The sequence below is a fragment of the Salvelinus namaycush genome, unplaced genomic scaffold (assembly GCF_016432855.1).
Source record: "Salvelinus namaycush isolate Seneca unplaced genomic scaffold, SaNama_1.0 Scaffold1527, whole genome shotgun sequence".
Lineage (NCBI taxonomy): Eukaryota > Metazoa > Chordata > Actinopteri > Salmoniformes > Salmonidae > Salvelinus > Salvelinus namaycush.
In genome coordinates this window covers 8,614-35,111 of record NW_024058261.1, presented here as the reverse complement: position 1 = coordinate 35,111, position 26,498 = coordinate 8,614, and the positions used below count along the sequence as shown (strand labels likewise).

General features: G+C 42.0%; 1 protein-coding gene across 1 annotated transcript; it reads left to right on the top strand.

The window, feature by feature from the left end:
• The first annotated feature begins 1,329 nt into the window (after nucleotides 1–1,329).
• LOC120036926 (cytosolic 5'-nucleotidase 1A-like) lies at nucleotides 1,330–22,972 on the top strand. The gene is made up of 6 exons (XM_038983218.1): nucleotides 1,330–1,440; nucleotides 1,570–1,743; nucleotides 13,123–13,252; nucleotides 13,799–13,921; nucleotides 21,799–21,986; nucleotides 22,595–22,972. The coding sequence occupies exons 1-6, from the start codon at nucleotides 1,330–1,332 to the stop codon at nucleotides 22,970–22,972; spliced, it is 1,104 nt and encodes a 367-aa protein (XP_038839146.1).
• Nucleotides 22,973–26,498: the final 3,526 nt, after the last annotated feature.

Sequence of the window (26,498 nt, the reverse complement as noted above, 5' to 3'; positions counted from 1 at the left end):
TTATTCTGTTTTTTTATGCTGGATGTGAGTAATTTAGCAGGTCTATAGTATAATGTATTGTTTTGAAACGTTCATTAAATATATTATCAGTCAAAACTCACTTAATATTTTACGTTTGCTAAAATAATGTATGTTTTGTACTGTTACTTTTTACATGCTGAAACAGTCTCATTAGTTTTGAGCTAGACTATGATCGGGGAAATGTCTACTGTAAATGTCTACTACCCTTTTTAAAATGTTGATGAATGAAATTAGCACCGTTTTTAATAGTTTGTTGCTACTGTCTGGTGAGGAAGTGGGCAATATGGAATAGATTGGAGGAGGAAGGGAGAATTAATGAGAAATCAGAACTTGAAATCAGAAGCTGGCTAGCCGTCTGTCCAGTACATAACATGCACATATCTAATGGTATCTTAAGGCTACATCTGCACCGTTTCTTTTGTAATTGATAGGCGGTACATTTACCTACTCATTCCTTTACATTGTCCAAGTTCTGATTTCTCATTCATTCTCCCTTCCTCCAATTCCCACAACGTAACAACCATTAGTTACAGGCTAGACAGAAGACTATTGCTAGCTAGCTAACTAGCCATGCTATTTCAATGAAAATAAGCTAGCTAGCCAGCGTCAACTTTGTAGTTGTAATGTTATGTGGGAAAAGTTGTTTTAATTTCTTCCTCCATTTCTCAACAATGCCTTGAATAATTTTAACGCATGAAATGTACCCGTTACTACACAGGCGCTCAGAACGTGTGCAGTGGCACAATTTCATGCGTCTGAAAGTACAATATTCAAACGTTGTAAACACCTGTAAACTGAAGGTGTAATGAACGTGTGTAAAAAGCCCATAACAAGCGTTATGACGATTTGAAGTTCTTTGCCTTGGTTTACGGAGTGCTCTCTGAAATAACGCCTCGATCACACCGACAGTGTCGCATTAATTTAACGGAACACTGCATTTGCCTTGCATACTTTGGATTTATTGAACATATACGTCAAACTGTATGTGTTGACGGCTTGACAGAAATGGTAGCAGCAGGTGAATGTAGAGTTTTTGTTGCACACAGATGATGCTATATACTATCTCGCGCGGAACACTACCGGTGGAATTAGGGCATCGGCGCTCGTATCGTCATATCCCCCTGGAACGAGTTATCTAATCACACCCGCACCATACACTAGGATACTGCAGCACCGTTTCCGTTGCCATAGACTCGCCCATCCAAACATTGACATAAACTTGCCTGTCATCGCTTGGTCTGTCCATCGACATTTGGAATCAGTGTTACAGAACTATCAGACCTAGAACTTTTCCATCCCAGGCCAAATATGAGTGAAATCAAACCTACCGATACAGCAGCCACTAATGCTGGAGAGGAAAAAGACTTGGCAGCATCAAAAGCCTGTTCTGACAGTTTAAAAACAAAGAAACCTAAACCAGTAAGTTATACATTTTTACATTAGCAGCTGTTGTTTGCCTTTTGCCTTTAAAATCATTATCTTTACACATACAATATTGGTAATTTATTTAATAAAAACTTTAGCTTTATAATCTTGCTTTCCAAATAGCTCAAACCCCATAATGCTGTGACAATCGCCATCTCCTCTCGCACCCTGTTCAACATGGATAAGGAGAGGAAGATCTATGAGGAAGAAGGAGTCGAGAAGTACATGGCCTACATGAATCAACAGGATCGCGAGAATGAGATACTCCTGCTAGGTGTTGCGTTTCCCCTTGTGAAGGTATATTAGAGGGATTGAATTAACTAAAGATATGGACTACCTGCATGTCTGTGCATGGGAGTATAAGAGGGTGGGGTTGCGCTACGACTTCATATAGACTCTGTATTGTAGGTGAATGTGAAACCTCATTCACTCTGTGTTGCCAATGCCTTTAGGCCTAGATACAATTTGTGTAATGCATCTAGAATAGTGTTTTGCTCAGAATTACAATAGCCAATATTGCTTTCCACTGTTAGGCACACCGTCTATACATGAATGACACGTTGGCAGATTATTCTTGTTCTTCCCCTATTTAAGCTGCTCTACACTTAGAAGTTAAAGGTGCCTGGAGGAACATTTTGGGTTGCCACATGCAGAACCTTTCCAGTTGAAAAAGGTTTCCTTGAGGAACCCCTCTGAAAAGTTTATTTGAGGAACTCTTGTGTAAAGGTTTGAAAAGAAACCTTTTTGTGATGGGAGGTGTTTTTGATAATATATTGTAGTGGCTGCCTATCAGATTGGACGTGTGGTTTATTGGAAGCGTGGCTTTCAGTCTAATAGACACCAGCCAGGTTGTAGTTGGTCTAGTCTAGAACAAACCAGCCAGGTTGTAGTTGGTCTAGTCTAGAACAAACCAGCCAGGTTGTAGTCGGTCTAGTCTAGAACAAACCAGCCAGGTTGTAGTCGGTCTAGTCTAGAACAAACCAGCCAGGTTGTAGTTGGTCTAGTCTAGAACAAACCAGCCAGGTTGTAGTTGGTCTAGTCTAGAACAAACCAGCCAGGTTGTAGTTGGTCTAGTCTAGAACAAACCAGCCAGTTTGTAGTCGGTCTAGTCAATTATAAACAAGCCAGGTTGTAGTTGATCTAATACACACCAGCCAGGATGTAGTTGGTCTAATACACACCAGCCAGGATGTAGTTGGTCGAGTACAAACCAGCCAGGTTGTAGTTGGTCTAGTCTAATACAAACCAGCCAGGTTGTAGTTGGTCTAGTCTAGTACAAACCAGCCAGGTTGTAGTTGGACTAGTCTAGTACAAACCAGTCAGGTTGTAGTTGGACTAGTCTAGTACAAACCAGCCAGGTTGTAGTTGGACTAGTCTAGTACAAACCAGCCCGGTTGTAGTTGGTCTAGTAGAAACAAGCCAGGTTGTAGTTGGTCTAGTACAAACCAGCCAGGTTGTAGTTGGTCTAGTACAAACCAGCCAGGTTGTAGTTGGACTAGTCTAATACAAACCAGTCAGGTTGTAGTTGGTCTAGTCTAGAACAAACCAGCCAGGTTGTAGTCGGTCTAGTCTAGAATAAACCAGCCAGGTTGTAGTCGGTCTAGTCTAGAACAAACCAGCCAGGTTGTAGTTGGTCTAGTCTAGAACAAACCAGCCAGGTTGTAGTTGGTCTAGTCTAGAACAAACCAGCCAGGTTGTAGTTGGTCTAGTCTAGAACAAACCAGCCAGTTTGTAGTCGGTCTAGTCAATTATAAACAAGCCAGGTTGTAGTTGATCTAATACACACCAGCCAGGATGTAGTTGGTCTAATACACACCAGCCAGGATGTAGTTGGTCGAGTACAAACCAGCCAGGTTGTAGTTGGTCTAGTCTAATACAAACCAGCCAGGTTGTAGTTGGTCTAGTCTAGTACAAACCAGCCAGGTTGTAGTTGGACTAGTCTAGTACAAACCAGTCAGGTTGTAGTTGGACTAGTCTAGTACAAACCAGCCAGGTTGTAGTTGGACTAGTCTAGTACAAACCAGCCCGGTTGTAGTTGGTCTAGTAGAAACAAGCCAGGTTGTAGTTGGTCTAGTACAAACCAGCCAGGTTGTAGTTGGTCTAGTACAAACCAGCCAGGTTGTAGTTGGACTAGTCTAATACAAACCAGTCAGATTGTAGTTGATCTAATTTAGTACTAACCAGCCAGGTTGTAGATGGTTAAGTACAAACCAGCCAGGAAATAGTTGGTCTAGTCTAGTACAAACCAGCCAGGTTATAGTTGGTCTAGTACAAACCAGCCAGGTTGCAGTTGGTCTAGTCTATTACAAAACAGCCAGGTTGTAGTTGATCTAGTCTAGTACAAACCAACCAGGTTGTAGTTGATCTAGTCTAGTACAAACCAGCCAGGTTGTAGTTGGTCTAGTCTAGAACAAACCAGCCAGTTTGTAGTCGGTCTAGTCAATTATAAACAAGCCAGGTTGTAGTTGATCTAATACACACCAGCCAGGATGTAGTTGGTCGAGTACAAACCAGCCAGGTTGTAGTTGGTCTAGTCTAATACAAACCAGCCAGGTTGTAGTTGGTCTAGTCTAGTACAAACCAGCCAGGTTGTAGTTGGTCTAATACACACAATCCAGGATGTAGTCGGTCGAGTACAAACCAGCCAGGTTGTAGTTGGTCTAGTCTAGTACAAACCAGCCCGGTTGTAGTTGGTCTAGTAGAAACAAGCCAGGTTGTAGTTGGTCTAGTACAAACCAGCCAGGTTGTAGTTGGTCTAGTACAAACCAGCCAGGTTGTAGTTGGTCTAGTACAAACCAGCCAGGTTGTAGTTGGACTAGTCTAATACAAACCAGTCAGATTGTAGTTGATCTAATTTAGTACTAACCAGCCAGGTTGTAGATGGTTAAGTACAAACCAGCCAGGAAATAGTTGGTCTAGTCTAGTACAAACCAGCCAGGTTATAGTTGGTCTAGTACAAACCAGCAAGGTTGTAGTTGGTCTAGTCTAATTGACTACAGCCAGATTGTAGTTTGTCTAGGCTATAACAAACCAGCCAGGTTGCAGTTGGTCTAGTCTATTACAAACCAGCCAGGTTGAGTTGGTCTAGTCTAATACACTGCAGCCAGGTTGTTGTTGTTGGTCTAATACACACCAGCCAGGATGTAGTTGATCTAGTCTAGTACAAACCAGCCAGGTTGTAGTTAATCTAGTCTAGTACAAACCAGCCAGGTTGCAGTTGCTCTAGTCTTGTACAAACCATTCAGGTTGTAGTTGGTCTAGTCTAGTACAAACCAGCCAGGTTGTAGTTGGTCTAGTCTAATACAAACAAGCCAGGTTGTAGTTGGTCTATTCTAGTACAAACCAGCCAGGTTGTAGTTGGTCTAGTCTAGTACAAACCAGCCAGGTTGTAGTTGGTCTAGTCTAATACAAACCAGCCAGGGTGTAGTTGGTCTAGTCTAATACAAACCAGCCAGGTTGTAGTTGGTCTATTCTAGTACAAACCAGCCAGGTTGTAGTTGGTCTAATACACACCAGCCAGGATGTAGTTGGTTGAGTACAAATCAGCCAGGTTGTAGTTGGTCTAGTCTAGTACAAACCAGCCAGGTTGTAGTTGGTCTAGTCTAATACAAACCAGCCAGGTTGTAGTTGGTCTATTCTAGTACAAACCAGCCAGGTTGTAGTTGATCTAATACACACCAGCCAGGATGTAGTTGGTTGAGTACAAACCAGCCAGGTTGTAGTTGGTCTAGTTCCAACCAGCAATGTTGTAGTTAGTCTAGTCTAAAACACTGCAGCCAGGTTGTAGTTGATCTAGTTCCAACCAGCAATGTTGTAGTTGGTCTAGTTCCAACCAGCCAGGTTGTAGTTGGTCTAGTGTACATCACTGCAGCCAGGTTGCAGTTGGTCTAATACAAACCAGCCAGGTTGTAGTTCGTCTAGACTTGTACAACCCAGCCAGGTTGCAGTTGGTCTAGTCTAGCACAAACCAGCCAGGTTGTAGTTGGTCTAGTCTAGTACAAACCAGCCAGGTTGTAGTTGGACTAGTCTAGTACAAACCAGCCCGGTTGTAGTTGGTCTAGTAGAAACAAGCCAGGTTGTAGTTGGTCTAGTACAAACCAGCCAGGTTGTAGTTGGTCTAGTACAAACCAGCCAGGTTGTAGTTGGTCTAGTACAAACCAGCCAGGTTGTAGTTGGACTAGTCTAATACAAACCAGTCAGATTGTAGTTGATCTAATTTAGTACTAACCAGCCAGGTTGTAGATGGTTAAGTACAAACCAGCCAGGAAATAGTTGGTCTAGTCTAGTACAAACCAGCCAGGTTATAGTTGGTCTAGTACAAACCAGCAAGGTTGTAGTTGGTCTAGTCTAATTGACTACAGCCAGATTGTAGTTTGTCTAGGCTATAACAAACCAGCCAGGTTGCAGTTGGTCTAGTCTATTACAAACCAGCCAGGTTGAGTTGGTCTAGTCTAATACACTGCAGCCAGGTTGTTGTTGTTGGTCTAATACACACCAGCCAGGATGTAGTTGATCTAGTCTAGTACAAACCAGCCAGGTTGTAGTTAATCTAGTCTAGTACAAACCAGCCAGGTTGCAGTTGCTCTAGTCTTGTACAAACCAGTCAGATTGTAGTTGATCTAATTTAGTACTAACCAGCCAGGTTGTAGATGGTTAAGTACAAACCAGCCAGGAAATAGTTGGTCTAGTCTAGTACAAACCAGCCAGGTTATAGTTGGTCTAGTACAAACCAGCAAGGTTGTAGTTGGTCTAGTCTAATTGACTACAGCCAGATTGTAGTTTGTCTAGGCTATAACAAACCAGCCAGGTTGCAGTTGGTCTAGTCTATTACAAACCAGCCAGGTTGAGTTGGTCTAGTCTAATACACTGCAGCCAGGTTGTTGTTGTTGGTCTAATACACACCAGCCAGGATGTAGTTGATCTAGTCTAGTACAAACCAGCCAGGTTGTAGTTAATCTAGTCTAGTACAAACCAGCCAGGTTGCAGTTGCTCTAGTCTTGTACAAACCATTCAGGTTGTAGTTGGTCTAGTCTAGTACAAACCAGCCAGGTTGTAGTTGGTCTAGTCTAATACAAACCAGCCAGGTTGTAGTTGGTCTATTCTAGTACAAACCAGCCAGGTTGTAGTTGGTCTAGTCTAGTACAAACCAGCCAGGTTGTAGTGGGTCTAGTCTAGTACAAACCAGCCAGGTTGTAGATGGTCTAGTCTAATACAAACCAGCCAGGTTGTAGTTGGTCTATTCTAGTACAAACCAGCCAGGTTGTAGTTGGTCTAGTCTAATACAAACCAGCCAGGTTGTAGTTGGTCTAGTCTAATACAAACCAGCCAGGTTGTAGTTGGTCTAGTCTAATACAAACCAGCCAGGTTGTAGTTGGTCTATTCTAGTACAAACCAGCCAGGTTGTAGTTGGTCTAATACACACCAGCCAGGATGTAGTTGGTTGAGTACAAATCAGCCAGGTTGTAGTTGGTCTAGTCTAGTACAAACCAGCCAGGTTGTAGTTGGTCTAGTCTAATACAAACCAGCCAGGTTGTAGTTGGTCTAGTCTAGCACAAACCAGCCAGGTTGTAGTTGGTCTATTACAAACCAGCAAGGTTGTAGTTGATCTAGTCTCGTTCAAACCAGCAATGTTATAGATGGTCTAGTCTAATACACACCAGTCAGGTTGTAGTTGGTCTAGTCTCGTACAAACCAGCCAGGTTGTAGTTGGTCTAGTCTAGTACAAACCAGTCAGGTTGTAGTTGGTCTAGTCTAATACAAACCAGCCAGGTTGTAGTTGGTCTAGTCTAGTACAAACCAGCCAGGTTGTAGTTGGTCGAGTACAAACCAGCCAGGTTGTAGTTGGTCTAGTCTAGTACAAACCAGTCAGGTTGTAGTTGGACTAGTCTAGTACAAACCAGCCAGGTTGTAGTTGGACTAGTCTAGTACAAACCAGCCAGGTTGTAGTTGGTCTAGTCTAATAGACTACAGCCAGATTGTAGTTTGTCTAGTCTATAACAAACCAGTCAGGTTGTAGTTGGTCTAGTCTAGTACAAAACAGCCATGTTGTAGTTTATATAGTCTAGTACACACCAGCCAGGTTGCAGTTGGTCTAGTCTATTACAAACCAGACAGGTTGAGTTGGTCTAGTACAAACCAGCCATGTTGTAGTTGGTCTAGTCTAATACACTGCAGCCAGGTTGTTGTTGGTCTAATACACACCAGCCAGGATGTAGTTGATCTAGTCTAGTACAAACCAGCCAGGTTGTAATTGATCTAGTCTAGTACAAACCAGCCAGGTTGTAGTTGATCTAGTCTAGAACAAACCAGCCAGTTTGCAGTTGGTCTAGTTCCAACCAGCAATGTTGTAGTTGGTCTAGTTCCAACCAGCCAGGTTGTAGTTGGTCTAGTCTAGTACAAACCAGCCAGGTTGTAGTTGGTCTAGTGTACATCACTGCAGCCAGGTTGCAGTTGGTCTAATACAAACCAGCCAGGTTGTAGTTCGTCTAGACTTGTACAACCCAGCCAGGTTGCAGTTGGTCTAGTCTAGCACAAACCAGCCAGGTTGTAGTTGGTCTATTACAAACCAGCAAGGTTGTAGTTGGTCTAGTACAAACCACCCAGGTTGTAGTTGGTCTAGTCTAGTACAAACCACCCAGGTTGTAGTTGGTCTAGTCTAGTACAAACCAGCCATGTTGTAGTTGGTCTAGTCTAGTACAAACCAGCCATGTTGTAGTTGGTCTAGTCTAGTACAAACCAGCCAGATTGTAGTTGGTCTAGTCTAGTACAAACCAGCCAGGTTGTAGTTGGTCTAGTCTAGTACAAACCAGCCATGTTGTAGTTGGTCTAGTCTAGTACAAACCAGCCAGGTTGTAGTTGGTCTAGTCTAGTACAAACCAGCCAGGTTGTAGTCGGTCTAGTCTAGTACAAACCAGCCAGGTTGTAGTTGGTCTAGTCTAGTACAAACCAGCCAGGTTGTATTTGGTCTAGTAGAAACAAGCCAGGTTATAGTTGATCTGGTCTGGTCCACACTAGCCAGGTTGTAGTTGGTCTAGTCTATTACAAACCAGCCAGGTTGTAGTTGGATGTAGTTGGTTTAGTATAATACAAACCAGCCATGTTGTAGTTGGTCTAGTCTAGTACACACCAGACATGTTGTAGTTGGTCTAGTCTATTACAAACCAGCCAGGTTGTAGTTGGATGTAGTTGGTTTAGTATAATACAAACCAGCCAGGTTGCAGTTGGTCTAGTACAAACCAGCCATTTTGCAGTTGGTCTTGTCTATTACAAACCAGCCAGGTTGTAGTTGGTCTAGTACAAACCAGCCAGGTTGTAGTTGGTCTATTACAAACCAGCCAGGTTGTAGTTGGTCTAGTACAAACCAGCCAGGTTGTAGTTGGTCTAGTACAAACCAGCCAGGTTGTAGTTGGTCTAGTACAAATCAGCCAGGTTGTAGTTGGTCTAGTCTAGTACAAACCAGTCAGGTTGTAGTTGGACTAGTCTAGTACAAACCAGCCAGGTTGTAGTTGGACTAGTCTAGTACAAACCAGCCCGGTTGTAGTTGGTCTAGTAGAAACAAGCCAGGTTGTAGTTGGTCTAGTACAAACCAGCCAGGTTGTAGTTGGTCTAGTACAAACCAGCCAGGTTGTAGTTGGTCTAGTACAAACCAGCCAGGTTGTAGTTGGACTAGTCTAATACAAACCAGTCAGATTGTAGTTGATCTAATTTAGTACTAACCAGCCAGGTTGTAGATGGTTAAGTACAAACCAGCCAGGAAATAGTTGGTCTAGTCTAGTACAAACCAGCCAGGTTATAGTTGGTCTAGTACAAACCAGCAAGGTTGTAGTTGGTCTAGTCTAATTGACTACAGCCAGATTGTAGTTTGTCTAGGCTATAACAAACCAGCCAGGTTGCAGTTGGTCTAGTCTATTACAAACCAGCCAGGTTGAGTTGGTCTAGTCTAATACACTGCAGCCAGGTTGTTGTTGTTGGTCTAATACACACCAGCCAGGATGTAGTTGATCTAGTCTAGTACAAACCAGCCAGGTTGTAGTTGATCTAGTCTAGTACAAACCAGCCAGGTTGCAGTTGCTCTAGTCTTGTACAAACCAGCCAGGTTGTAGTTGGACTAGTCTAGTACAAACCAGCCAGGTTGTAGTTGGACTAGTCTAGTACAAACCAGCCAGGTTGTAGTTGGTCTAGTCTAATAGACTACAGCCAGATTGTAGTTTGTCTAGTCTATAACAAACCAGTCAGGTTGTAGTTGGTCTAGTCTAGTACAAAACAGCCATGTTGTAGTTTATATAGTCTAGTACACACCAGCCAGGTTGCAGTTGGTCTAGTCTATTACAAACCAGACAGGTTGAGTTGGTCTAGTACAAACCAGCCATGTTGTAGTTGGTCTAGTCTAATACACTGCAGCCAGGTTGTTGTTGGTCTAATACACACCAGCCAGGATGTAGTTGATCTAGTCTAGTACAAACCAGCCAGGTTGTAATTGATCTAGTCTAGTACAAACCAGCCAGGTTGTAGTTGATCTAGTCTAGTACAAACCAGCCAGGTTGCAGTTGGTCTAGTTCCAACCAGCAATGTTGTAGTTGGTCTAGTTCCAACCAGCCAGGTTGTAGTTGGTCTAGTCTAGTACAAACCAGCCAGGTTGTGGTTGGTTAAGTACAAATCATCCAAGTTGGTCTTGTACACACCAGCCAGGTTGTATTTGGTCTAGTCTAGTACAAACCAGCCAGGTTGTAGGTGATCTAGTCTAGTACAAACCAGCCATGTTGTAGTTGGTCTAGTCTAGTACAAACCAGCCAGGTTGTAGTTGGTCTAGTCTAGTACAAACCAGCCAGGTTGTAGTCGGTCTAGTCTAGTACAAACCAGCCAGGTTGTAGTTGGTCTAGTCTAGTACAAACCAGCCAGGTTGTATTTGGTCTAGTAGAAACAAGCCAGGTTATAGTTGATCTGGTCTGGTCCACACTAGCCAGGTTGTAGTTGGTCTAGTCTATTACAAACCAGCCAGGTTGTAGTTGGTTGTAGTTGGTTTAGTCTAATACAAACCAGCCATGTTGTAGTTGGTCTAGTCTAGTACAAACCAGCCAGGTTGCAGTTGGTCTAGTACAAACCAGCCATTTTGCAGTTGGTCTTGTCTATTACAAACCAGCCAGGTTGTAGTTGGTCTAGTACAAACCAGCCAGGTTGTAGTTGGTCTATTACAAACCAGCCAGGTTGTAGTTGGTCTAGTACAAACCAGCCAGGTTGTAGTTGGTCTAGTACAAACCAGCCAGGTTGTAGTTGGTCTAGTACAAACCAGCCAGGTTGTAGTTGGTCTAGTACAAACCAGCCAGGTTGTAGTTGGTCTATTACAAACCAGCCAGGTTGTAGTTGGTCTATTACAAACCAGCCAGGTTGTAGTTGGTCTAGTACAAACCAGCCAGGTTGTAGTTGGTCTAGTACAAACCAGCCAGGTTGTAGTTGGTCTAGTACAAACCAGCCAGGTTGTAGTTGGTCTAGTGTACATCACTGCAGCCAGGTTGTAGTTGGTCTAATACAAACCAGCCAGGTTGTAGTTCGTCTAGACTTGTACAACCCAGCCAGGTTGCAGTTGGTCTAGTCTAGCACAAACCAGCCAGGTTGTAGTTGGTTTATTACAAACCAGCAAGGTTGTAGTTGGTCTAGTACAAACCACCCAGGTTGTAGTTGGTCTAGTCTAGTACAAACCAGCCAGGTTGTGGTTGGTTAAGTACAAATCATCCAAGTTGGTCTTGTACACACCAGCCAGGTTGTATTTGGGCTAGTCTAGTACAAACCAGCCAGGTTGTAGGTGATCTAGTCTAGTACAAACCAGCCAGGTTGTAGTTGGTCTAGTCTAGTACAAACCAGCCAGGTTGTATTTGGTCTAGTAGAAACAAGCCAGGTTATAGTTGATCTGGTCTGGTCCACACTAGCCAGGTTGTAGTTGGTCTAGTCTATTACAAACCAGCCAGTTTGTAGTTGGTTGTAGTTGGTTTAGTCTAATACAAACCAGCCAGGTTGCAGTTGGTCTTGTCTATTACAAACCAGACAGGTTGAGTTGGTCTAGTACAAACCAGCCATGTTGTAGTTGGTCTAGTCTAATACACTGCAGCCAGGTTGTTGTTGGTCTAATACACACCAGCCAGGATGTAGTTGATCTAGTCTAGTACAAACCAGCCAGGTTGTAATTGATCTAGTCTAGTACAAACCAGCCAGGTTGTAGTTGATCTAGTCTAGTACAAACCAGCCAGTTTGCAGTTGGTCTAGTTCCAACCAGCAATGTTGTAGTTGGTCTAGTTCCAACCAGCCAGGTTGTAGTTGGTCTAGTCTAGTACAAACCAGCCAGGTTGTAGTTGGTCTAGTGTACATCACTGCAGCCAGGTTGCAGTTGGTCTAATACAAACCAGCCAGGTTGTAGTTCGTCTAGACTTGTACAACCCAGCCAGGTTGTAGTTGGTCTAGTCTAGCACAAACCAGCCAGGTTGTAGTTGGTCTATTACAAACCAGCAAGGTTGTAGTTGGTCTAGTACAAACCACCCAGGTTGTAGTTGGTCTAGTCTAGTACAAACCAGCCAGGTTGTGGTTGGTTAAGTACAAATCATCCAAGTTGGTCTTGTACACACCAGCCAGGTTGTATTTGGTCTAGTCTAGTACAAACCAGCCAGGTTGTAGGTGATCTAGTCTAGTACAAACCAGCCATGTTGTAGTTGGTCTAGTCTAGTACAAACCAGCCAGGTTGTATTTGGTCTAGTCTAGTACAAACCAGCCAGGTTGTAGTCGGTCTAGTCTAGTACAAACCAGCCAGGTTGTAGTTGGTCTAGTCTAGTACAAACCAGCCAGGTTGTATTTGGTCTAGTAGAAACAAGCCAGGTTATAGTTGATCTGGTCTGGTCCACACTAGCCAGGTTGTAGTTGGTCTAGTCTATTACAAACCAGCCAGGTTGTAGTTGGTTGTAGTTGGTTTAGTCTAGTACAAACCAGCCAGGTTGCAGTTGGTCTAGTACAAACCAGCCATTTTGCAGTTGGTCTTGTCTATTACAAACCAGCCAGGTTGTAGTTGGTCTAGTACAAACCAGCCAGGTTGTAGTTGGTCTATTACAAACCAGCCAGGTTGTAGTTGGTCTAGTACAAACCAGCCAGGTTGTAGTTGGTCTAGTACAAACCAGCCAGGTTGTAGTTGGTCTATTACAAACCAGCCAGGTTGTAGTTGGTCTAGTACAAACCAGCCAGGTTGTAGTTGGTCTAGTACAAACCAGCCAGGTTGTAGTTGGTCTATTACAAACCAGCCAGGTTGTAGTTGGTCTATTACAAACCAGCCAGGTTGTAGTTGGTCTAGTACAAACCAGCCAGGTTGTAGTTGGTCTAGCACAAACCAGCCAGGTTGTAGTTGGTCTATTACAAACCAGCCAGGTTGTAGTTGGTCTATTACAAACCAGCCAGGTTGTAGTTGGTCTATTACAAACCAGCCAGGTTGTAGTTGGTCTAGTACAAACCAGCCAGGTTGTAGTTGGTCTAGTACAAACCAGCCAGGTTGTAGTTGGTCTAGTACAAACCAGCCAGGTTATTGTCGGTCTAGTCTTGTACAAACCAGCCAGGTTGTAGTTGGTCTAGTCTAGTACAAACCAGCTAGGTTGTGTCATCGTTTCTTAATCCCTGAAAACACACTCTCACACACACACACTGCAGGCTCTGATGACGGTAAACTCCAGACTGAGGCAGCTCTACCCCGACAGTGAGGAACTGTTTGATATCGTCCTGATGACTAATAACCACGCCCAGGTCGGGGTGCGCCTCATCAACAGCATCAACCACTACGGTCCGTATAACACGCATACAACACGCCTACATGTTCTGCCACTCCTACTGCAATGTTACTGCATCGCCTACGATGTTATAAGAAACACCGGTTTTGGAATGTAAAGTATGGGGCCTGTTAAAAACCCTATCTCAAACCCTCTCTCTGGCCCTGGGACACAGAGACACAAACTTTAGAAAAACTCCAGCCCAGAAGCGGTTACCATCCCCCAGTTTCACACCTCTGGCCCTGCCTACTGTTTGAAGCTGGTATACAAAACCGAAAGTAAAAGATGAAAAAAATGAAACTTAAGAATGGGAAGCATAGAAATAGAAGAGATCTACCACTTGTTAGACTTGAGAATGACAGATCTATAACTCATATTTCTATCTGCAATTGGTTGGGTCACCAAAAAGTTAAATTTTGCAGCTTTAATGCTGCTCTTTTGACCAAATATGTTGTTATTATTGTTTATGCCTGTTGTTCTTTATATGTAGTGGCTACCACCCTGATGACTATACATCACATTTATATACGGTGATACGTTTTTGTTGTTCCCTCTGACAGATTTACCCATTGAGAGATTCTGTATGACGGGAGGGCAAAGCCCCATTGGCTATCTGAAGGCCTACATGACTAACCTGTACCTCTCCAAGGATGGAGAGAAAGTCACCGAGGCCATTGAGGAGGGTAGGTGGTGATGCTACTGGTTTAAGATGGACTGATTTAGGTTAGCATGGATGCTAAGTCAAAAACTGTAGATGTACATTGTGATAACACTTATCATAGTATAGCCTACAAATATAATGCATGGATGATGCTGTTGTAATAGGTTGTAACTATATCAGTGGAGGTTGGTGTGAGGAGCTATATGAGGATGGGCTCATTGTAATGGCTGGAATGGAATAAATGGAAGTGTAGCAAACACATCACACATGGAAACCACATGTTTGACTCCGTTCCATTGATTCCATTCCAGCCATTACAATGAGCCAATCCCCCAATAGCTTCTCTCACCAGCTTCCACTGGGCGTGATGTTGCGACACTTCTGGGAATGCTTGCGAAACAGACGAAATAGACCAGGCCGGGGTTTCAGAAGTCAATAAGTGAAGTGAAAAATGATTCCTTAGTTGTTAAGGCACAACCTAGATTCGAGCCAGTGTCTTAAGTAGTTGAACATGTTATTACCCCAACTTCATGAAAGTGACTAACTGAAAGTGACTAACTTTGATTCGATGGCCTGCAGATGAGCAATTCGGTCAGACGTTTACATACACTGAGTTGTCTGTGCCTTTAAACAGCTTGGAAAATTCCAGAAAATTATGTCATGGCATTAGAAGCTTCTGATAGGCTAATTAACATCATTTGAGTCAATTGGAGGTGTACCTGTGGATGTATTTCAAGGCCTACCTTCAAACTCAGTGCCTCTTTGCTTGACATCATGGGAAAATCAAAAGAATTCAGCCAAGACCTCCGAATTTTTTTTTACCTCCACAAGTCTGGTTCATCCTTGGGAGCAATTTCCATACGCCTGAAGGTACCACGTTCATCTGTACAAACAATAGTACGCAAGTATAAACACCATGGGACCATGCAGCCATCATACCGCTCAGGAAGGAGACGTGTTGTGTCTCCTAGAGATGAACGTTCTTTGTTGCAAAAAGTGCAAATCAATCCCAGAACAACAGCAAAGGACCTTGTCAAGATACTGGAGGAAACAGGTACAAAAGTATCTATATCCACAGTAAAACGAGTCCTATATTTAACATAACCTGAAAGGCCGCTCAGCAAGGAAGAAGCCACTGCTCCAAAACTGCCATAAAATAGCCAGACTACGGTTTGCAACTGCACATTGGGACAAAGATCGTACTTTTTGGAGAAATATCCTCTGGTTTGATGAAACTGTTTGGCCATAATGACCATCGTTATGTTTGGAAGTAAAAGGGGGAGGCTTGCAAGCCAAAGAACACCATCCCAACTGTGAAGCACGGTGGCGGCAGCATCATGTTGTGGGGGTGCTTGCTGCAGGAGGAACTGGTGCACTTCACAAAATAGATGGCATCATGAGGAGGAAAATGATGTGGATATATTGAAGCAACATCTCAAGACATCAGTCAGGAAGTTAATGCTTGGTCGCAAATGGATCTTCCAAATAGACAATGACCCCAAGCATACTTCCAAAGGTGTGGCAAAATTGCTTAAGGACAACAAAGTCAAGGTATTGGAGTGACCATCACAAAGACCTGACCTCAATCTTATAGAACATTTGTGGTCAGAACTGAAAAAGCGTGTGCGAGCAAGGAGGCCTACAAACCTGACTCAGTTACACCAGCTCTGTCAGGAGGAATAGGCCAAAATTCACCCAACTTATTGTGGGAAGCTTGTGGAAGGCTACCCAAAATGTTTGACCCAATTTAAAGGCAATGCTACCAAATTGTAATTCAGTGTATGTAAACTTCTGACCCACTAGGAATGTGATGAAAGAAATAAAAGCTGAAATAAATCATTATATCTACTATTATTCTGACATTTCACTTTCTTAAAATAAAGTGGTGATCCTAACTGACCTAAAACAGGGCATTTTTACTCGGATTAAATGTCAGGAATTGTGAAAAACTGAGTTTAAATCTATTTGGCTAAGGTGTATGTAAATTTACGTCTTCAACTGTATGTATATGTTTATACGGACGAGTTTACAATGTCACTTTTTAAAATATTTTTTTACATTTTATTTAACCTTTATTTAACTAGGCAAGTCAGTTAAGAAAAAAAATATTTACAATGATGGCCTACCAAAAGGCAAAAGGCTTCCTGCGGGGGCTGGGATTAAAAATAAAATAGAAATATAGGGCAAAACACACATCATGCCAAGAGTCACCACAATACTACATAAAGAGAGACCTAAGACAACAACATAGCATGGCAGCAATACATGTAAACACAGCATGGTAGCAACACAACATGGCAGCAGTACATCATGGTAGCAGCACAAAACATGTTATAAACATTATTGGGCACAGGCAACAGCACAAAGGGCAAGAAGGTAGAGACAACAATACATCACGCGAAGCAGCCACAACTGTCAGTAAGAGTGTCCATGATTGAGTCTTTGAATGAAGAGATGGAGATAAAACTGTCCAGTTTGATAAAGCGGACCGTTCTACCTTTTTTGCCTCGCCTCCAGACTGTAGTCGGGATGGTTCAGGGGAGCCTTCACTTGCTAGCTCCAGGGCCAGAGCAATTTATGGATGCTCTGGGGTAATTCCCACCTTTGTGGATCTTATCCACTGCTAATGACGAGTTAGTCTGGAATTCCACAAGTATTTGACATTTATAAAACTACCATAAAACTGACAGAGAGTGTGGCTCACAGTTGGGCTACATCTCTGCCACCACACAATTGCATCAAAAACGAGAAAGTTAACTTACTACTCTACCCACAATGCACTTTAGTGTTTTAAAGCTATATCCCTACTTTACCAACACTACCCCCACTCTGGATGGTGATTAGACCTAACACCCCTCCAACACGATTACAAAGGCACAACACTGATGGTTTTCATTTCAGTTACATGGACATTAGACAAGTTACCCCTTTGATCTCTTGAAAAAAAAAAAAAATATTAAAACAAATTCAGTCCATAAAGTCCTCTGAACTAATTCTGTTCAGTAATAACTTCACTTGATGGAGCAAATAGTCTGTACAGTCCATAAACACAGTCCATATTCCCTAATTGCCCAAAAACACATGGAGCGGTGGGTAGCACAATAAAAGGGCTGTTGGTTTAAGATGAGGATACCTAAAGAAAGGAAAGCAAGCTAGTGGTTCCAGTACCTAACAGTCCATTATGGGGCTTGCACATGTAATTCCAATGTGAATGCAGGACCCCAATTTATCTCTCCTGAAAAGGAAAAAGGTTAATACTTGCAACTTACAACAACTGTTCTATTTCAAGAATGTTACTTTCTGTTTACAAAAATACCTGGCTTTCTTCCCATACAAAATAACACAGTATCCAAAACATAAATGGGCCACGTCTCAATGCATAGAATATAAAACTGTCACAATTTACAGTCCCAAAATTGTATTCCATTTTTTTGTATAATTCTTTTATGCTCAACAACAATAATGGAGCATTAAACAAGTGCCTTCTTTTATATATTACAGTACCAGTCAAAAGTTTGGACACACCTACTCATTCAAGGGTTTTTCTTTATTTTTGCTATTTTCTACATTGTAGAAAGTAGTGAAGACATCAAAACTATGAAATAACACATGGAATCAGTAGTAGTACTAACCAAAAAAGTGTTAAACAAATCAAATTCTATTTTATATTCTTCAAAGTAGCCACCCTTTGCCCTGATGACAGCTTTGCACACTCTTGGCATTCTCTCAACCAGCTTCATGAGGTAGTCACCTGGAATGCATTTCAATTAACAGGTATGCCTTGTTCAAAGTTAATTTGTGGAATTTCTTGTCTTCTTAATGCGTTTGAGCCAATCAGTTGTGTTGTGACAAGGTATGTATGGTATACGGAAGATAGCCCTATTTGGTAAAATACCAAGTCCATATTATCGCAAGAACAGCTCCAATAAGCAAAGAGAAACAACAGTCCATCATTACTTTAATCATGAATGTCAGTCAATCCAGGAAATTTCAAAAACCTTGAACGTTTCTTCAAGTGCAGTTGCAAAATCCATCGAGTGCTATGATGAAATTGTCTCTCGTGAGGACCGCCACAGGAAAGGAAGACCCAGAGTTACCTCTGCTGCAGAGGATAAGTTCATTAGAGTTATCAGCCTCAGAAATTGCAGCCCAAATAAATGCATCATTGAGTCCAAGTAACAGACACATCTCAACATCAACTGTTCAGAGGAGACTGCATGAATCAGGTCTTCATGGTCGAATTGCTGCAAAGAAACCACTACTAAAGGACACCAATAAGAAGAAGAGACTTGCTTGGGCCAAGAAACAAGAGCAATGTACATTAGACCGGTGGAAATGTGTGCTTTGTCCAAATTTGAGATTTTTGGTTCCAACCGCCGTGTCTTTGTGAGACGCGGAGTAGGTGAACGGATGATCTCCGCATGTGTGGTTCCCACCGTGAAGCATGAAGGAGGAGGTGTGATGGTATGGGGGTGCTTTGCTTGTGACACAGTCTGCGATACGCCATCCCATCTGGTTTGCACTTAGTGGGACTATCATTTGTTTTTGAACAGGACAATGGCTCAACACACCTCCAGGCTATGTAAGGGCTATTTGACCAAGAAAGAGAGTGATGGAGTGCTGCATCAGATGACCTGGCCTCCACAATCACCCGATCTCAACCCAATTGAGATGGTCTGGGATCAGTTGGACTGCAGAGTGAAGGAAAAGCAGCCAACAAGTGCTCAGCATATGTGGGAACTCATCCAATACTGTTGGAAAAGCATTCCAGGTGAAGCTGGTTGAGAGAATGCCAAGAGTGTAGGCCATTCCTACGAACTGATGAACTTCTGAAATGCAGGTAGGCTGGGGCCATTCATGGACTTTCCGAAATTTTCTGGGAATCTGTGGCGATGCCGTGTTTGGAAACGATGTGTCCAAATGTAGGTTACTTGTCAGCGGAAGAGACAGCACTTGGAGGGTTTCAATTTCAGGTTGGCTTGGCGTAGCCGATCGAGCACTTGTGCCAGGCGTTGGAGCACCTCCGTGACATCCCTTCCCAGTATGATGATGTCATCTAGATATACTAGGCAGGTCTCTCATTGCATTCCGACCAGGACGCGGTCCATTAGACATTGAAACGTCGAGGGTGCGTTGCAGAGCCCAAAAGGAATCACATTCCACTCAAATTATTATTACATATATATATATCTCTCGGGAGTTGATAGGCTTGAAGTCATAAACAGCGCAATGCTTGGCGCACAACGAAGAGCTGCTGGCAAAACCCACGAAAGTGCTGTATGAATGAATGTTTACACGCCTGCTTCTGCCTACCACCGCTCAGTCAGATACTTTGATACTTGTATGCTTGTATGCTCAGTCAGATTATATGCAACACAGGACACGCTAGATAATATCTAGTAATATCATCAACCATGTGGAGTTAACTAGTGGTTATGATTGATTGTTTTTTATAAGATAAGTTTAATGCTAGCTAGCAACTTACCTTGGTTACTGCATTCGCGTAACAGGCAGTCTCCTTGTGGAGTGCAACGAGAGAGAGGCAGGTCATTATTGCGTTGGACTAGTTAACTGTAAGGTTGCAAGATTGTATCCCCCGAGCTGACAAGGTGAAAATCTGTCGTTCTGCCCCTGAACAAGGCAGTTAACCCACCGTTCCTAGGCCGCCATTGAAAATAAGAATGTGTTCTTAACTGACTTGCCTAGTTAAATAAAGGTGTAAAAAAAATATATAAATAAAAAATCGGCAAATCGGCGCCCAAAAATACCGATTTCCGATTGTTATGAAAACTTGAAATCGGCCCTAATTAATCGGCCATTCTGATTAATCGGTCGACCTCTAATCCAGATACCCAGATTTTCTAAGCACGGACATGATCAATATGTACACCATCCAGAGAACATATGCTTAAATCATCAGAGTTATTTTTATGTGCTCTGGAGAACAACATATACGTAGTTTTAACTGCATTCAATAGTAATTTCAGGTCAACCTTTTTTTCCTGAAATATAATGAAGGCAGTCTGTAGTTCAGATAGTCTGGTCAACCGTGGGGGCAATAGCATACACAACACTATCATAATACATTGAAGGCAGACTGTAGTTCAGATATAGTCTGGTCAACCGTGGGGGCAATAGCATACACAACAGTATCATAATACAATGAAGGCAGACTGTAGTTCAGATATAGTCTGGTCAACCATGGGGGCAATAGCATACACAACAGTATCATCGGCATACAAGTGCAGGTTACAATTTTTTACAAATCGATATTGTTAATGTAAACAGTAATAAGTACAGGACCCAGAATCGACCCCTGCGGGACACCTTTTGTAATATGTAGGTAACCTGATTTAACACCATAAGTAGAAACACATTGACTTCTATCTGTCAAGTAATTTTTTAGCCAGTTACATGCAGCCTGGTCTAGGCCAATAGAAGAAAGCCTCTGAATTAGCGGTGAGTGATCAACTGTATCGAAAGCCTTTGACAGGTCAATGAAGAGGGCAGAACAATGTTGCCTTTTATCCATACAGTTAACCACATCATTTATAACTAGGGATGCAGTGGAGATAGTGCTATGACCTCGTCTAAAACCCGACTGATGTACATTTAGAATACATTTCAAAGATAAGATATTGGATGAGAATTAATTAAGGATTGTAACATTTTAGCTAGGCAAGAAAGTTTAGAAATAGGCCGATAATTATTTAGGTCACAAGGGTCACCACCTTTGTGAATGGGGAGTAGACGGGCCGCCTTCCAAACCTTGGGGATAGTACCAGATATAATAGGTTAAATATATGGGTTAATGATTTAACAATCAGGGGGGCAGAGAGCTGCAGCAAAAATTGATCAAGCATATCAGCCACAGTGGATTTTTTTTACATTAATCTTAAGCATTGCATCTAGCACGTCACAGATAGTAAATTGTTGAAATGAAAACAAAGATTCACTAGAAGTTGACTGGTTAACCGTCATGTCAGCTAGTGGCTGGTAGACGGAAGAGCAGTCGATTGACTGACAAGGGTCAATTAAACCACCGTTTCTCTCAAATAAAGTCTGTGAGATAAAATGACTATTAAAAGCACCACTTATACCATTCTTTGATTTACCTTGATTTAGCTTTCTTAATGGATGGTACATCTGTTTCTCAATTATCTGAAAGATTGCTAGTCCACTACAGAATCAGTTTTCCTTGCTTTGGCCCAGGCCTGATTTCTCTGAATGAGCTCAGACAGCTCTGAAGAAAACCAAGGGTTAGATCTATCTTTGACTTTGAATTGTTTAAAAGGGGCATGCTTATCTGCCAGAGGAATGAATATAGAGCAGACATTTTCTATAGCCAACTCAGGGTCAGGAATACAGGAGATCGTGGCTAAATCAGTATAGAATGTGTCATGTAAAAAGCCTTGAGGATAACTTTTTAAAGTGTCTCTTGTTAATTATACATACTATGGGACAATGATCACTGAGATCATATGCAAATACTCCACAAGACAAATATTAATGGAGGGTTATTAGTAAGAATTAAATCAATCAATGAGAATCTAACAGGGTTCTTCACATTGAGCCGTGTGGGTTTTAGGATCAATGGAGTCAGATTAAAATCAATGCATGTACTCTTAAATTGATCTGAGGCCTGAAATAGCCAATCTAGATTCAAATCCCTAAAATGACCAACTCCTAGGACAAGGACAGGGGGGTTGGCTGCTTCGAGCAACAAATAAATTCCAGCAACAATTAAATGTGTATTCTGGTTTATGGACACAACTACAACCAGGAGCTTAAATTTCTTTAACAGAAATATTGAAAGATTATTAAATATTATTAATATTTAAAGATTATGAGATTATTGTTATGAGCATGTATACATTCCGTATAATATCTTGTAAACAGGCATTGCTGCAGCGACCATGTTTACATCTGGAGATGTGGAGAACCAGCTTTCTGACACACAGCTGAAAGTAGCCTTTGATGGAGACGCAGTCCTCTTCTCTGACGAGTCGGAGATCATCGCGAAACAACACGGCCTGGAAACGTTCTTTGAGCACGAGAAGGAATTTGAGAACAAACCACTTGCACAGGTGATCACGAGAGGATTCTGAAGTACTACTTGCCTCCATTTTATGTTAACATATGATATAAAGGTTTGCTTCAGATTTCCTTGATTTCCTTATTTGGAGTCTCCCTACACTCTTAAAAAAAGGTGCTATCTACATTCTAAAGGGTTCTTCGGCTGTCCCCATAGGAAACCCTTTTGATGAACCCTTTTTGGTTCCAGGTAGAATCCTTTTGAGTTCCATGTAGAACCCTTTTCACAGAGGGTTTTACATGGAACTCAAAAGGATTCTACCCGGAACCAAAAAGTGTTCTACCTGGAACCAAGCAGGGTTATCCTCTGCAGACAGCCGAATAACCCTTTTTACAGGGGTTATAGATGTTCAACTAACTAGCAACCAACTTTTGAACTATCTATCCCTAATCCCTGACGTAACCCTTACCTTAACCATACCAAGTGGTTGCATATCAACATTGGCAGTTAATATATTGGTGATAGTTTGAGCATCTAAAGACCATCTATAATAGGGGACTATCCCAATAAAGTGGAACCCATTGATGTATTATTTGCTTTGATTTTGGACAAAAGTAAAAATAATACTAAGCCAACGCTATGTCTCATTCATTCACTCAGGGTCCCTTGAAGTGTTTCCTGGAGGCGCTGGGGAAGCTCCAGAGAAAGTTCTACGCCAAGAACGAGCGTATGACCTGCCCCATTCGTACCTACCTGGTAACAGCCCGCAGCGCAGCCAGCTCAGGGCCCCGTGTCCTCAAGACCCTCAGGAGCTGGGGCCTGGAGATCGACGAGGCCCTGTTCCTAGCCGGGGCCCCCAAAGGTCCCACCCTGCAGGAGATCAGGCCCCACATATTCTTCGACGACCAGATGTTTCACATCGAGGCGGCCATAAATGTGGGGACCATCGCTGCACATGTACCTTATGGGATCGGACAGAAGTATCACAATGGGAAACTTATTGAGCAGCCCGCTAAAGATGCCAAAGACAAGAAGTAGTGAGTCTCCTAGTAGTGGGAAGGTATTACATGTTATGCAAAAGTTTAGTTGCACACAACCCTGTCATCAGCTGTAGTATCTTTATTGTCTATCATCCTTTTTAATGCAGGATTTTGTATTATTTCTCTCTATTTTCACTTTATTACAAATGCCTTCATCAGAATATATTTTATTAACAGGAGAGAAAAACCTGTAGATGTAATACTCACATCAGGGACCAATGTCACCTAATGTTCTCTGTCATAAGTAGAGAAAGGATCACTGTCCTACAATCGTCATCACCATCACATTATATTTAATAGTATTTGGTAAAATATGAAGTTTTTGATGACAATATATGTCATAAAGTCTGTTTAAATTTTACACATGAAAGTATATTTAGGAAAGTGTATTTTATATCTTTAGATATGCACACTTAAAGATGCAATCCGGGATCTTAAGCACTTACAAATTTGTAACATATTGTACGAAATGGAATTTGTAACATATCATACGAATTGCAAACATATTTGTATTTATTTTTGTTGCAGGACATAACATATCATACAAAATGGATGATGTAGTTGTAACGGCTGTCGTCTTCCTCCTCGTCTGAGGAGGAGAAGTTTTAAGGATCGGAGGACCAATGCGCAGCGTGGTAATTGTTCATCTTATTTAACTCAAAATAAAAAACAACAAAGTGAAAACCGAAACAGTTCTGTCTGGTGCAGACACACAAAGACTGAAAACAACCACCCACAAAACCCCCAAAAAAACAGGCTACCTAAATGTGGTTCCCAATCAGGGACAACGATTGACAGCTGCCTCTGATTGAGAACCATATCAGGCCAAACACAGAAACCCAACACAGAAATAGAAAACATAGATTACCCACCCAATTCACACCCTGACCAACTAAAACAAAAGACAAAACAAAGGAACTAAGGTCAGAACGTGACAGTAGTACACAATTGTGCACATTTTTTGTGGAACAGTTTTGGCTCGTGAGCGCTACTTTCAAAAGTTCTGTCTGAAATGTACTAAACTTTAAGAGCATCAGTTTAGTATTCATTCATTCTTTTTACTATCCAAGCATTGTTCTAATCTATTCCATTTTCTTATTCCATTTAATAATACTAGTTTTTAGACGTAAGAAACCTCACCTTGCTCTTAGAAAAGCTGTATTAGGCTATATGGTTATATCAAAACCTCAAGCAAGCTTGTTCAACATATCTGTTTCACTAGTAAAATGTTACGTGTCAGGCATTGTGTTCCAAATAGTTTACAGCTGAATATACACCATTTTTTGTTTATTTTTTCAGTTTTAACTGAACATAAAGGGTTCTAAAGGGTTCGATATATAATGCAACATATAAAGTGTTTTTCCCATGTTTCATGAGCTGAAATAAAAGATCCCAGAAATGTTCCATACGCACAAAAAGCTTATTTCTCTCAAAGGTGCATACATTTACATCCCTGTTAGTGAGCATTTCTCCTTTGCCAAAATAATCCATCCCTCTGACAGGTGTGGCATATCAAGAAGCTGATTAAACAGCATGATCATTACACAGGTGCACCTTGTGCTGGGAAAAATAAAATGTGCAGTTTTGTCACACTCACAATGCCACAGATGTATGAAGTTTTGAAGGAGCATTCAATTGGCATGCTGAATGCAGGAATGTCTACCAGAGCTGTTGCCAGAGAATTGAATGTTCATTTCTATATCATAAGCCGCCTCCAACGTTGTTCTAGAGAATTTGGCAGTACGTACAACTGGCCTCACAACCGCAGACCACGTCAGCCCAGGACCCCGACATCCGGTTTCTTCACCTGTGGGATCGTCTGAGACCAGTCACCCGGACAGCCGATGAAACTGAGTAGTATTTCTGTCTCTAATAAAGCCCTTTGTGGGGGAAAACTCAATCTGATTGACTGGGCCTTACTCCCAAGTGGGTGGGCCTACGTCCTTGCCCAGTCATGTTAAATCCATAGATCAGGGCCTAATGAATTTAATTCAACTGACTGATTTCCTGATATGAACTGTAATAGATGTGAATGACTGATTCATGTTTTTATGTATTATCAAATCTCACTGGTAGATGGTGTTGCTGGATACAAAATGGCAGATTCTTTTTTTCCACTGGTTTGTGTTGTTTACATTGACCTTTGCTCTAGCATTGTTTTTGCTCTCACATGCACATTCACTTGTGTTTTAAAACTAGACTAAACCAATCAAATATCTAACAAACTAATTCTGATTCTAGAGCACAATCCTCCATACGTCATCGTTCCCCTGTTTGAGTTGATCGAGACCTTTGTTTTATATTCTCTTCCATGCACTTGCAAGAACACACCACTAGAGTGCACTCTCATTCACACTATTTACATGAGGCATTTTCTGCCTGTCGGGCAACAGACTGCATCTCTCCATGAGCTGGGCCCAGCCTGCAGTTTCCATGGATACTCTGGGTGCTGCTGACACCAGGAGGACTGAGTAGGCGTCGCTTGTTTAAGACACAATTAATAACAAAGGATTAGAGGCACATCGTACCCTGCTGCTTTCTATGAGAGACACCACGTCCTCATCACACAGCTACTATAATGTGTGTGTGCGTGTGTGTATATGTGTGAGTGTGCAAATTGTATCTGTTGGTGATAAGTGTGTGTCATGATGGGGGATTCATGGGGGTCCATTGGGGATGTTTTGGTGTCAACATACAGCAACAACACTTGACTGTATACTGTTCCCAGGGGGCTAGCATGTGGCATGCCTTTAGACTGTGTTACATAGTAGTGATACAACACATACACAGTGATATGTCTGCGTCATGCCAAGAGGACACTGTGATATGATAATGACATGTATTGAGGTCAGCTGGGTCCTGTTCCATAGGAGGAGAAGCAGGAGGATTCCAACAGCAGCCACATTATCCAGGTCACCAACTGTAATCTGTGATGGCCTAAAATACTGTAATTCAACTCAATGTCTGTCCACTAACTGTAATGTGCTGCAGGTCTATTTATAGAGGAACTTATTCAGTTGTTTAGTGATGACAATTCTTTAAGACATTGATGGGCCTAAAACAGAGTTGGAGGCAGATGTGCAGTAAGGACTATACTATAGATTGCTAGTGTAACAAAGATGGTTCTGTACACATGTGCACATTTTAAGGCTATATGTATTTAGTTTCAGGGGATTTTAGAACGTGCACATTTTATGGCTCTATGTATTGAGTTTGTGGATTTTAGAATGTATCTTAAAGTTCCGCTGTGTAAATGCCTGATACTCAGTGTTCCATTAGACCTTGTGCTGCTGTCCTGTGTCATGATTCTGGCATTGGGCATTTAATCCTCATAGGATTGTAGGCAATAGTTGAAGTGTCCTACATGTTACTTATTCAATCTGAATTCAACATGATATGGAATTGTATGGAACTATTAATTGATTTTGTCACAATCAATAGAAGAGTCTCTGGTTGCTATGACATTGATGCCCTAGATTTAACTATTGGTGATGCAGTTATGATTATGATGCCATAATACGGAG

Excerpts from the sequence above, each read along its gene's own strand:
- LOC120036926 (XM_038983218.1), top strand. The coding sequence starts at position 1,330 with ATGAGTGAAATCAAACCTACCGATACAGCAGCCACTAATGCTGGAGAG. Across the intron at positions 1,441-1,569 it reads AAACAAAGAAACCTAAACCA|CTCAAACCCCATAATGCTGT; the intron begins GTAAGTTATACA and ends CTTTCCAAATAG. Across the intron at positions 13,253-13,798 it reads CAACAGCATCAACCACTACG|ATTTACCCATTGAGAGATTC; the intron begins GTCCGTATAACA and ends TCCCTCTGACAG.